The sequence below is a fragment of the Oryzias latipes genome, chromosome 24 (assembly GCF_053564925.1).
Source record: "Oryzias latipes strain Hd-rR chromosome 24, Olatipes_Hd-rR_3.1".
In the NCBI taxonomy this organism is placed as follows: domain Eukaryota; kingdom Metazoa; phylum Chordata; class Actinopteri; order Beloniformes; family Adrianichthyidae; genus Oryzias; species Oryzias latipes.
Window position 1 is genome coordinate 20,599,383 of NC_136260.1, and position 12,472 is coordinate 20,611,854.

General features: G+C 39.1%; 1 protein-coding gene across 1 annotated transcript in view; it reads left to right on the forward strand.

The window, feature by feature from the left end:
* The first annotated feature begins 4,774 nt into the window (after positions 1–4,774).
* The window catches only part of clvs2 (clavesin 2), a 38,812-nt gene continuing 31,114 nt past the window's right edge, over positions 4,775–12,472 (forward strand). The window contains exons 1-2 of the mRNA XM_004083405.5: positions 4,775–6,074; positions 8,185–8,359. Coding sequence (XP_004083453.1) covers positions 5,686–6,074; positions 8,185–8,359 — 564 coding nt within the window. The 5' untranslated portion in view covers positions 4,775–5,685. The remainder of the gene's footprint in view (positions 6,075–8,184; positions 8,360–12,472) is intronic.

Below are 12,472 nucleotides of genomic sequence, written 5' to 3' on the forward strand. Positions count from 1 at the left end.
TTTTAGGGTCCATTTTAAGATTTGTTTTTAAATCTTTGCATGGTTTTTCCCCGCTGTACCTGCCTGGTGCCCCAGATCAGCTGATCAGCTGCTTCTGGAGGTACTGAGGTCCAGACGGAAGCTCAGAGGGGACAGAGCTTGTGCTGTTGCTGCTCCAAAGCCTTGGAAGTCTTTGCCGCTGACCTCAAGAGAAGCTCCACCACTGTCCATTATTAAAACCAGTTTGAAAACTCACTTTCATGCTCTGGCTTTTAATTCAACATGAGACTTCTGTTATTTTGGTGGTAGTGTAAAGTTTTGTAATTTTTTTAATCCTTTATATTTTATCTTAAGTTTGAATGTGTTTCAGCGTTTTCTGTTATTTCTTGTCTTCAGCACTTTGTGTCAACTGCTGTTGTGTGAAAGTGCTGTACAAAAAAATTTGAGTTGAGGATCTCTTCCCCATAATTTGCCTCCAAGCAGTCTGAGGATTTTCTGCTCGTCAGTGTGATCGAGAGCAGATGTCAGAGATTTTTTTTATCATCAGTTCACTTATTTTCCCATATTCTGTCTCTTATTGATCTTTACACTGTTGGATTTTTTTAGAATTGCAACTTTGGTTTATGTTTTCTAAGCCTTTTTTGTTGCTGAACTTCACTGGTTTATTTTTTTGAGTGTTGCATTCAGAAACTCAGCAGTTCGTGTACTGAGGCCTCCCCTCCCAAAAGAAATTCAGACTTTTCCATATTTACACACATTTTCTTATAAAATCTCCCCTGCACAGATGCATAAATGTGTCTTTTTTGCGTGCAGTTCTGCGTTCAGTCTGTGTTTAGTAAATTCTAATTCTGCATTATTACTGTTTTGTTTTTCTTTTTGAACGTTTCTGCTTTAATCGGATCGACTCGAGCCTACATCAAATCACATCACAGTGACCAAGTTCTGTAGAGCAAACATCTGTTTTAACAAAACACTGTCAATGCAAGCCTGAGTTTTTGCTTTCCCCTTCATCCCTTTGCTTTTCCAAGTATCTTTTGCATCCTCCCACCAGGAATCACCCAGGCTCCTCTGGCTCCCCCCTCTGCTTGCAGGGGTCAGTGGGTTTTCCCGTCAGGAGGTTTGTTCGGTAGAGGAAGGGTAGAGGGGCGTGGCATGTCTGCATTTGCCTTTGATCCCTGTGGCGATCACAATCCATTTTATTCCACCTGATCAGCATCGTTTTGACCTTGTGACCCGACTCCGTGTGGAGGCCCACCTCCATATGGAGGTCAGTGGAGAGTAAAACCATTAAGCCAGAAAATGTTTCATTTTTGTTTTGAAAAAAGAAGAAATCTGTGGTTTGGGATTTTTAAGTAATCAATACAAAAAAAGCTAAAGAACACCAACTAAAACATATATATTTATACATAGATATTTTCAAACTTAGGAAAATTAGTCATAGTTTCATTGGAAATTAAAAAATAAAAAAAATAAAATATACCCATTACATATACATATTACTGCTTATTTTATACCGCCTACTATAATTTCATATATAATCTGAAGATGTGATCTTTCCATTAATATATACATAAACGTACATAAACATTAAACAAAAAGAAAGATCTAGACTTTTTTTTGTTTTTTGATGGAAAAATAGTGAACTAATCTTCCAACTGTTTGATATGGTAACAAAAACTAAAAGAAGCGGAATTCAGATTTAACTGAATTCATTTATTATTTATATTTAGTATATAAATACAGTTTTTTTGCATCACTTTTCTGATGAATAAAGATGCTGCCATCTGCTGTTCATCCACTTTCCTGTCAAAAAAGTGCAGGAAAAAGGTGCTGCACTGAGGATTTGAGTACAGGAAATTAGAGTATCACCTTGTGCTATCTTAGATGACCCCACTCTTACATTGACATGTTATTCCTACCATGATGAAGGTGGATAAAGGTGGAAAGATTTCATGTAATCCATGGACACCAGTGAAGATCACAAATCATTGAAGAAAAAAGGTTCAGCGCACTGTCTAGTGGGTCTAGATGACCCAACTCCCAATGTTAACGTGCCTAGGATAGCACAAGGGTTAAAAACTTACTATTAATTTCAGTATAAAAATACTACATTTTTAAAAAAGGTAAAGAATCCCGTTAGTCACTTGAATATCAAATGATTGTGTTGTATGGAGAGAGTCAACTCATTGAAAAAAGAAGGACACTTGCAGACTAAGTAATCTGTGTCACAAATATTGTGGTTTCAAAGCAGTGAGAGACTATTTTAAAACTAGAAATGATGACAGGATTCTGTCTCAAAAAGTAAAGTTTACGTTTTTGTTCCTCAATTATTTATAAACCTGCATCTTCACTTCAAAACGCTCATTAATCTGCAGGAACAGTTGCAGCACTTTGACCAGCAGAAGGCGCCATTGTGCTTGATGTGTGACTATTCTGCACCCACAGAATCCTCTTTCCAGCACCACTTGGTGGTGATTTATAGTGGATTTTCCCTCTGTATTTTCCAAGCATCTCCAAGATAGATACACTTGTTTAGCCAATGAAAACGCACTACAATGCACAGCTTAATCTTTTCTTAAAGTTTGTAAGTTTGTATTTAAGATACTTTAACATTGTAGGCGATTGGATCTCTGTCCCAAAACATGCTTCATAGGTTAATTGGTTACTCTAAATTGTCCCTAGGTGTGAATGTGAGTATGCATGGGTGTGTGCTTGTGGCCCTGCGAGAGACTGGCGACCTGTCCAGGATGTCCCCAGCCTTCGAGTGGCCGAGACAGAATCCGGCAGCCCCGTTGCACCGAAAGGAAATAACAGAAGAAAAAGAAGAAGACATCAGAGAAATGCCACAAAAACATGTTAAAAAACACCAAAACACAATTATTTATCAGAGTAGGTCTTTAAAACCAGCACTGATTGAGCAAACAGACGCAACTTCTTTAAAGGAATTGAAATTCAAATTTTTATTTTTGAGCATAGGGAGTTTAATTTAAATATATATTGTTGTCGTACAGGATAATGTTATATAAACCACAAACGATTAGCTGTGTCTGTGTGCCAGCTTTTAATCCGACTTGGAACCCGATTTTATGAACAGAGAGAAATATTAAATGACTTGAAAAATCCCAGGAGCTTTCAATTTTAACATTGATATGCATTAAACATGATGGTGTTTCTCTGGTCTGATTGGAATATTGTTGACGTCACTGAAGGGCAAATTAAGGAGCAGAATAAAAGAGATTTATCTGCAGAGTCAAAGGAACCTCAGTGACTTGAAACCGTCAGGCTGTGTCGGTTTGAACTTTGGAAATCCTTGTGTCATTTTTCACGAGCCCTTTGGCCTTTACAAATTAAAGCATTGTCACACGAACACTTCAGAAAATGATCTGCTGCCTGGAGGTCTACATCATAGAAAAGACCCCATCAGTCACCTCCTCAGCCTCCTGAAAGGCTTTTCTCAGTCAGGGTTACCTCCCTACATCTTTATGCACATTTGTTAGATGATTTCATTTTAAAAAAGCAGTTAAAAGTAGCTTTTTCAATAACTGCATTTGGCATCCTGAATTTTCATGAAAATTTTTCATTTTAAGTATTTGAAATTTTCGACAATTCTGTATTTTTGTTTTTTACTGTTGATTTACCTGAAAGCACTAATTATAGTACATTTATGACATTATATATTATCACATTTCCATCTGTTAGCTTTCTTGTTACTAACCGGTTTTCAAACATAACAAGCTGGAATTTCCATTTTCCCCCCAAAAGATTTGTTTTACTAAAAAGCAACAAAAAAAACAAAAAAAAAATTCCGTGTTGTCAAATATTACTGTAGAATAAAATCCTGTACTTTTTAAAGTATGATAAATAATGATCAATTTTTAAAATTTCCTTTTAATGTTGCTGTTTTTACTAAATACTTTATTAAAGAATTCACCTGCAAAAATGTAATAACTTTGTATATATATAATAGTCAAGACGGCTTTTTGTCAACTTTAAGATTATGACACTTTTTCTAAAGATCATGTCTAAATATATCTTTTTAAAATCAATATAGACTTTGAGGCTTATGTTTCCATTAAAATAATATCATTTTAAAATGTTTCCAAATGAAATCCAGTTTAAGAACAAGACCGAGAGCTGCTGGCCCTGCAAAAACAGAAACAAACAAACAAACAAACAAACAAACAAACAAACAAACAAACAAACAAACAAACAAACAAACAAACTCAGAACTGGGAAAACTTTTAAAAGCAGGCTACAAAAATAAAATATAAGTTATTAGGAGTATGAAAGCTAACATGAAATTTAGCTCAGAAAACTTTAGTCAAAAAGTGACCACAAATCGTAAACTGATTTTTTTTTTGGGGGGGGGCTTCTTCTTGACGGCTGCAGTTACATTTTAGGAAGTACATTTGTTGTAATACCAGAACTTAACATTTGAGAGAGGAATATTATTTTTTCTGTGGAGTAAATTTACTCTGCTTTGTTGCAGAAAAAGTAAAGCATTGCTAAATAATCTGCGAAAAAAGAAGCATGTCATCCGCATAGAAGAAGACAAGGGAAGGGTAGCAAATAAGAACGGCGGAGTGGCTTCTTTAAGCAGGTGCAATGCTGAAAGAAGCTTGTGTTGAAGATTTTAGTTAAATGTTAGTAAGAATAACAATATTGACTCAAACAAACTGGCTCCGCCCCTTTTGTTAGAAATCAATCCTCTCTAAATTTGAAATGATTCTCTTCTTTGGTGCCATTTTCACGCCTTCCTGCTTCTCCATCTTTATGCCTCCTCCACCCCCCTCGGTTTGTGGGATCTTTGTTGCATTTTTATTTCACACTCCACCCCCACCTTCCACCACCTCCCTTCCCCCTGCTTGTGGTGTCCACACCGACCGGAGCGCAGCCTCTCTTCATGTCACTCACTTTCCCAGAGAACAGACGGCGGCAGCAGCAGCAGCAGGAGGAGGAGGAAGAGGAGGAGGGAGACGGTAATCCCCCCCCCCTACCCCTTTATCCACCCCACCCCTCGCCAAAAGCCAGAAGCGGGAGGTAGGAGGGGAACAAAACCTCTCGGGACACCTGTACCGCTCCTGCAACCGAGGAGATGCTGTCCGAGCGCAAGGAGGTTTAGATAAAGAATGTAGAGGAGGAGACAAAACCAAATCTGCGTCGATCGATGGTGACGGAGGCGTCGGCACCACCACCACCACCTCCTCCTCCTCCTCCAGCAGCTTCCGTCAGCCCGCGGATGGAGACGCGCCGTCAAGGCGGAGGTGGGATGGTGCTGATGCTGATTTAGCACCTGCTGCGGGCTGCTGCCGCATTGCCTGACCACCGCCAGCGACGCCGTGGAGACGGTGATGCTGTCGTCGTCATTGTGTCACAGACGGACAGAGGGAAAGGAGATGGAGGAGAGCGACCCCCATCAGCAGGTTGGATTTACAGCCTGAAGAACTTCCAGATCCTCCTCCGGTTGAACTCCTAAAGAGGAATTAGAAGTGATTCTGCGCATAAACGTGGCCCATATGTTAATGATGATTCCGTGGAGAATCCCAGCAGCAGCGTGTGTGCCACTTCAGGGTGGATTACAGAGCAGCAGGCCTCCAGCTGGAGTCAGCTTCTGATCACAGACAACACTTCTTTGCCCTGTTGCTTCTGGAGCTAAACATTTTTCTCTTTCTCTTTTGCAAGCTGGAGGGACAGCTGTTGCAGAGCATGACTCACTTACAGGCTGGCCTCTCTCCAGAGACCCTGGAGAAGGCTAAGGTGGAGCTGAAGGAAAACCCGGACACTTTACACCAGGACATCCAGGAGGTGCGGGACATGATCATCACCAGGCCGGACATCGGTTTCCTCAGGACAGATGACGCCTTTATCCTTAGGTTTCTCCGGGCGAGGAAATTCAACCACTTTGAGGCGTTCCGGCTGCTGGCACAGTACTTTGAGTACAGACAACAGAACCTGGACATGTTCAAGAACTTGAAAGCCACTGACCCAGGCATTAAGCAGGCTCTAAAAGATGGTTTTCCCGGCGTTCTCTCCAATCTAGACAAATATGGAAGGAAAATACTGGTCCTGTTCGCAGCAAACTGGGACCAGAGCAGGTAAAAAAAACAAAAAAGTGTTTTGGTTGTAGAGTTAAATGGGAAAAAAAGGAATAATTTGTGTTTGTGGCGCTGTCCTTTCAGCACTAGATCCACGTTTGATTGAACCAGTTAGATTGATTTCCAAACTCATTCTTAATAAGAAAAAACATTGTAAAGATTGAAAAAATGCGCTCATTAAACCACTTCATGGCTAAATATTTGGATATTTTAAGCAATTTCTGCCACAGCAGCTGTGATTATAAAAAAACTGACTTGAGCTTGATCTTTTTCTCTCAAATATTTTGTGCAAATGTTTAGGACTATTGCTTCATTCGGCTCAAAATTTCTGAAATGCAAGAGTTTATGGCCGACTCAAAGGGGTTTGATGTTCCCAGATCTTCAAAATCCTCATCCCTCTTTGATCAAACATGGAAGTCAGGTTTCTTTATTTTAAATTGGTCCACAAGTTTTATGGGTTTCTGTTGTGAAAAAAGCTTCCGACTCTTTGGTTTCAGGTTATTTTGAAATTGTACGGTCACCCTGTAGTGGAAATCACATCAATAAAGCAATGCAAAAACATATTAAAGGCAATAAAAACAAGTTATTAAACCATTATTACATTTAATTTTTTTTACAAAATTCCAGAAACCAAAAAATAAATATTTCCGAAAACAAAAGTCATTTCCAGAAATCAAAATAAAATGAAACAAAAAAGAAACCAGAAAAGGCAGGTATCATGGGAAATCACTGACTGAATGAAGAGCTTTGAAGAAAAGGGAAAGCAGAAGAATGTTTTGCTAGAACTGTGGCAAAGAGATGATTGAGAAATCACCAAACTTTTGCACTGAAGTCTAAAGCTTCATGAAACATCTTCTGCCAAAACCAAAAAGGTATTTAGAAGTTTTCATACAACCAGTGATTTCCCATAATCCCTCAGCTTCTTTGTTTCATTTTTAACATATTATTTGGAAATCTGGAAACTACTATTATTTTCCAAAACGTTTTCTTGTTGTTTTTTTTGCTTCATTTTGGGGGGAATTTTGTTCAGATTTTTAAATTCTATTGCTTTGGGTTTTTTTTTTTAATTATTTGCTTTTGCTCTTTAAATTGTTGTGTGATGTTTGATGTTTTTGCGTTGATTTGTTGATGTGATTTGGACTTCAGGGCCACCGTAGTAAGCCTAACTAGATTTACTTATGTTTTTGTTTTTTCAAACAAAAACCCAGAGACTCCTGACCTCCTGGTCAGGATTTTGCTTGTGGCACCTGCTTTTCCTGGCACGTCACTCAGACTTATCTATGATGTCATATTTATTATTTCTATATTCCAGTCTAACCCTGACCACCTTCAAATCCAGATTTAGTAAAAACTAAGATAAATCCTTGTAAAAAGTGGCAAAAACGAAATGTAAATTAGGTCACCAATGAAATATTTTTTCGTGGCTGCACTTATCATCACCTACATTATTTAAACATGTTATACACAGAAGAACATGTTTTTTTCTGCTTGTAAAACCAAAAACATTCTGCTTTTTTGTGTGTCCCGCATCCTTTTCTCTGCTATGACTGACAGCATAATCTGTGCAGCAGCTTGCAGAGATTGGAGGTAAAACAAAGGCCAGGGCTCGATCTCGTTTGGCCCTAAAAAAAGAGATCAGACTGGTTTGAATACGTGTTCATCCATTCGCTGTGTTTTACAAGTCACACGGCAGAAAAAAGATGGGGAGGGAGGCAGGAAAATCAGGCCACAGACAATATGTGGACAGGAGCGTTACGCGTCATCAGAGGGATGATTAATGAATTACTCAGGCATGAAAACCATCATATGGTCTCTATAGAAATATATCATAACCTAAATCTGGAATCTGTTTTATAAAAAACAAAATGTAAGATGATTTTGTAGTAAATTTGAGTTATGTTTTCCATTTCTTTTTGGAGACCGATCTAATCCGAATCAATAACTCCAGGCTAAAATAAGCTGCTGTTCTTAGACGAAAAAAAACACCAAAGATATTTCTTAAAACTTAAACTATCGGCGACATGTTTGACATTTCCCTCAATGTGTTAAATCTTTGACCTCTTGCTCTGCCAGGTGTGCCAACACCTTCAAACTATGTGTGTTTTGTCAGGTACACGTTTGTGGACATACTGAGGGCCATCTTGCTGTCTTTGGAGTCGATGATCGAGGATCCCGAGCTGCAGGTCAACGGCTTCATCCTCATCATCGACTGGAGTAATTTCACCTTCAAACAGGCGTCCAAGCTGACCCCCAGCATGCTGCGGCTGGCCATCGAAGGGCTGCAGGTAAGACGCGTCCGTCAGGAAGTGCTGTTCGTGTTCGGAAGGCTGTTTACAGCAAATGTGTCAATGCTGTTTTTACGTTTTTCTGTTGGTAAATCCCATCAGTGTTTGGTTCTCTTTAAGAAAATGAAAGAAAAAGCTATTTGTGACTTTCATCTCTCCTGTTCCCTGCACTTCATGGTGCAGGGAACACTTTTGTCATTTTATCTCAGGTCTAACAATCTATTTGCTCTTAATCTGGTTCTTCAAATAGTTGGGCTGCATATTGATTATGGCAGCAATATCATTGTGCAGATCAGCAGGCTGCAGGTCATTTCCCCTCTTGTTCCTCTGGACGGTCATTGTTGGCGAGTTGCAGAAGTGGCAGCTTTGGCTCCAGCCTGCCTCCTGTCAGCACTTTGGTGCTGGGGTGTGGTGTGAGGTTAGGAATGGGGTTTGACACCATGCTCAGTTTAACACACGCTTTCAACGTCCGCAGTCTGTTATCAGGAAGAATTTCACATTTTTATGCTAATTGTGGAATCATTTGGACCCACTTGCTTTTTTAGTTTGGACAATAAATCTATGTTAAGCTTTATTTGTGGGGACTTGTTTAGTAATTTGTGGACTTTTAGATACAGATAAAGTCCCAATCTGATCATCTTTTGACCTGTTCAAAGCGTTCCCAGTGGTCTTTTAATTATGATTCTGCGATTTTTAGCCAAAACCTTCATAGTTTCTGCAGAGCAACACGATTGCAATAGAAATTCACCTCTGAGTTATGGACGGGATCACAGGCGTGGAGCGTTCCCACCCACCTTCCATTCCTCGTTGCTGAGAGCTCCCTGCTTACACGCTCTCCCACTAGCTTATAGCCCCCATCACACCCCCAGCCTAACATTACTGGGGCAACAAAACTAAAGCCATCCAGTCTTGCAGTTTTAAGCCAGAAGCCAGATTGGAGGAGGAAAATGAAGGCGTACATGGACCTAGTCGTCTACTGGTGAATGGATCAGAATGGAGCAGAGCAGAATATTTCCTATGTCACAAATACAATCTTTTTTAACTGAATTTTTTGGTCTGCTCCTGATTCACAATGATTTAAAAAAGAAATTGTTAATTTTATTAACTTATGTGCTCCATCATGAGAGAACATGTTAAAAACACATTTTTATTTACATTTTTCTGATAGATAATGCACAAGGATGAGTGAATAATCATGAACACATTTTCTTTTCTTTTTACAAAGTTAACTTTGTTTTTTATCTGAAGAATCTTTATTTTGACACATCATAAGAATTTTTTCTTTTTTATTGTTTCAAAAGGTTATAGTGAAAAAATTCTTTAAATGAAAAATATATTTTGGGATGCCACCACACAAACTGGAGAGAAATGTCACAATTTTTAGCTCATCTAATTTCTGTGAACACCATTTTTCAACACTGGTTGGAGCCGTTGTGTTGGAGCCGGTTTAGCTCGTGCTGGTTTGCAGCGCCTTCCGTGTGTTGTTGGAGTGGTCCTTTGTTGGAGCATCTCTGTAAGACGACCATATGCAACACTTTTCTGACTGTTACTCAGCTGCAGATTACAACCTGAATTATTGATGGGAGCTATTAGCTCAGCTCTGTGTCGTTCCCAACTGCTCCAAATTGACGGCGGTGGTTCGGGAGACAATAGGACCAGACCTCGGAAGGTTTTCGGTGTTACATTAAATGGTGGCAACATTGTGGACATTAAAATTAAAGTTAAATTTAGTCTCCATAACATCCACTTTATCCTGTGTGTGTGTGTGTCCCATAAAAAAATCTACAAAAAACTACAATTTCCAGAGCCCCACCCCTTAACATTTGGTATAATTGGAAATCCTGTAACAAAAAGAGTTTATTCAGTAGCATGCATTGTTAGGGGATTTTCAGGTTCAGATTGTAGTCAGGAGGTGAATCCAAAAATTCCAAAATTAAAAGCATTGATCAAACCTCTAAAAAAAACAAAACCCACAAATGATGTAGTTAACTTCAGCCCCCCCTTAATTATTCATCAGGAACCAAATGTGGGTTATTTCACAGCTAAAAGTAATCATCCTACACTGAATGTGTTAAATTATTTAAGCAAAATTGTATTGAAGCTGATCATTTTCAGGCTGTACTAAAGTTAATTAACTAACTTAAATGGCAAACATTTTTTTTTACTTCATCTTCATTAATTTGCTGAAAAAACTAAAACAAAATCGAACTCCCTGTGTGTCCGAGTTTCAGTCTGAGCGCAGAGTAGTATGTGAGATGAGTCAGTCCTTCGCAGAGGAGACATCTGATTTTCCAACACTACAAGCTTCAGTCGTGCATCTGCAAGCAGATTAAACAGCAACGCATCCCCAATCCACAACAGCTGATTCTTAATATATTCAAGTGACACATAAATGCCTGTCTATTTGCATTCCATTATAATAACATTACTGACTTTATGCTTGGCGGAGTTATCTCATGTCCACTGGTAGACGGCGTTTCCTTCACACCGGCTGTTTGCGTTTCCTCATTTTATTAACGTGAAGTATGCCATGGCAGCCCTGACAATGTTGGTTTTTTAAGGAAAATACAAATAGCATGTAGGCCACATGCCTTGGGAGGCCAATTTGTAGCTTGGTATTATGTGTAGATCACAGCAGAGGGGAGCTAGTCTGGATTCCTGCTGGCAGACTATTTCTGGGGCATTTTCGTCCATCAGAAGAAAAAAAAACTTGAAAACTGGGGGGGAAAAACCCCAACACAATGTCGAGTGTTTTCTGTGTTAAGAGTCTGCAGCTGCATGTATGGGCAGGACATTGAAAATGTACGGTTTTCAGCACATTTTTAAAATGTCCACAATTCGAATATGTCCACAATTCCTTCTTTGTAATTTTTTTGGAGTTAGAATGCCGTCTAAACATCATAGTACATCCTTTAAAATACTTAAACACAGGAGGTGAGGCGCTCGACATGATGGGATTCAAACTCAGTCATAATCCCCCAGGATTACAGAGTTACATGGATTAAAATGTAAAATATTCAACCTTCTTTTATTCAGACCGTAAGAAGAAAGGTACGGAGCCCCTAAAGGGCCATTGGTGAAAAAAAAAAAAAAAACTGGAGGAAAAAAAAATTTTTTTGAAGTAAAAACATTTTTTTTGGGAGTAAAACATTTTTTTTTTAAGTAAAAAGGAAAAAAATAAATTACTGGTGCGCACCAGTTAGTATCAGGTGCGCACCAGTTAGTATCAGGTGCGCACCAGTTAGTTTCAGGTGCGCACCAGTTAGTATCAGGTGCGCACCAGTTAGTATCAGGTGCGCACCAGTTAGTTTCAGGTGCACACCAGTTAGTATCAGGTGCGCACCAGTTAGTATCAGGTGCGCACCAGTTAGTTTCAGGTGCGCACCAATTAGTTTCAGGTGACATTATGACATTGTCAGTAATATTTCGTGTTTTCAGAAAGTTTACAAGGTCCATAAAAAAAAAAAAAATTTTCCTCCATTTTTTTTCCTATCAATGGCCCTTTAGGGGCTCCGTAGAAAGGAGCATTTTTAAGCTAAAAGATGTTTTCAAAGCTATTTGTGGAAATTTGAGGAGCTGAAGCCGTTTAGTTCATGTCGTTTTCAGGGACAAGAGGATTGAACAAACTTTAAATAACTTTAGAGAAAAGTTAGAGTCACGGTTCATTGTGTCAAAGTGATGACGACACTGCCTGACCTCAGATCCTCCTGTCACTGGCAGTAATACATGGGCCGTCTCGATGGATAAATACTTTCCTTCCAGCTGCTGACATAAAGACACTGCATGTGCATTTAGAGCTGCACGTGCACGGTTCATGATGAGAGTGCACAAACATGTTTGAGAAGGATTTAGCTTATATTGGTTAACAGATCAGCTTTAGGGAGGTTCCTCTGTTAACCTGACTCAGCATTTTTATCCTTTGAGCCTTTTTACCTCATTTCAAACCTCAGCAGCGTTTTTTGGGGAAAAGCAAATTTCCTTTTTCTTGATTTCAGAGGGGGGAAAAAATTGAAAAATTTTCTTCTTTTTTGCGTACTTATCACCTCTAAATGATTTCTGTCATGCGATAATTTTTGATAACCCAAGTGAATGAACCAGTTTTCTGTGTTGGAT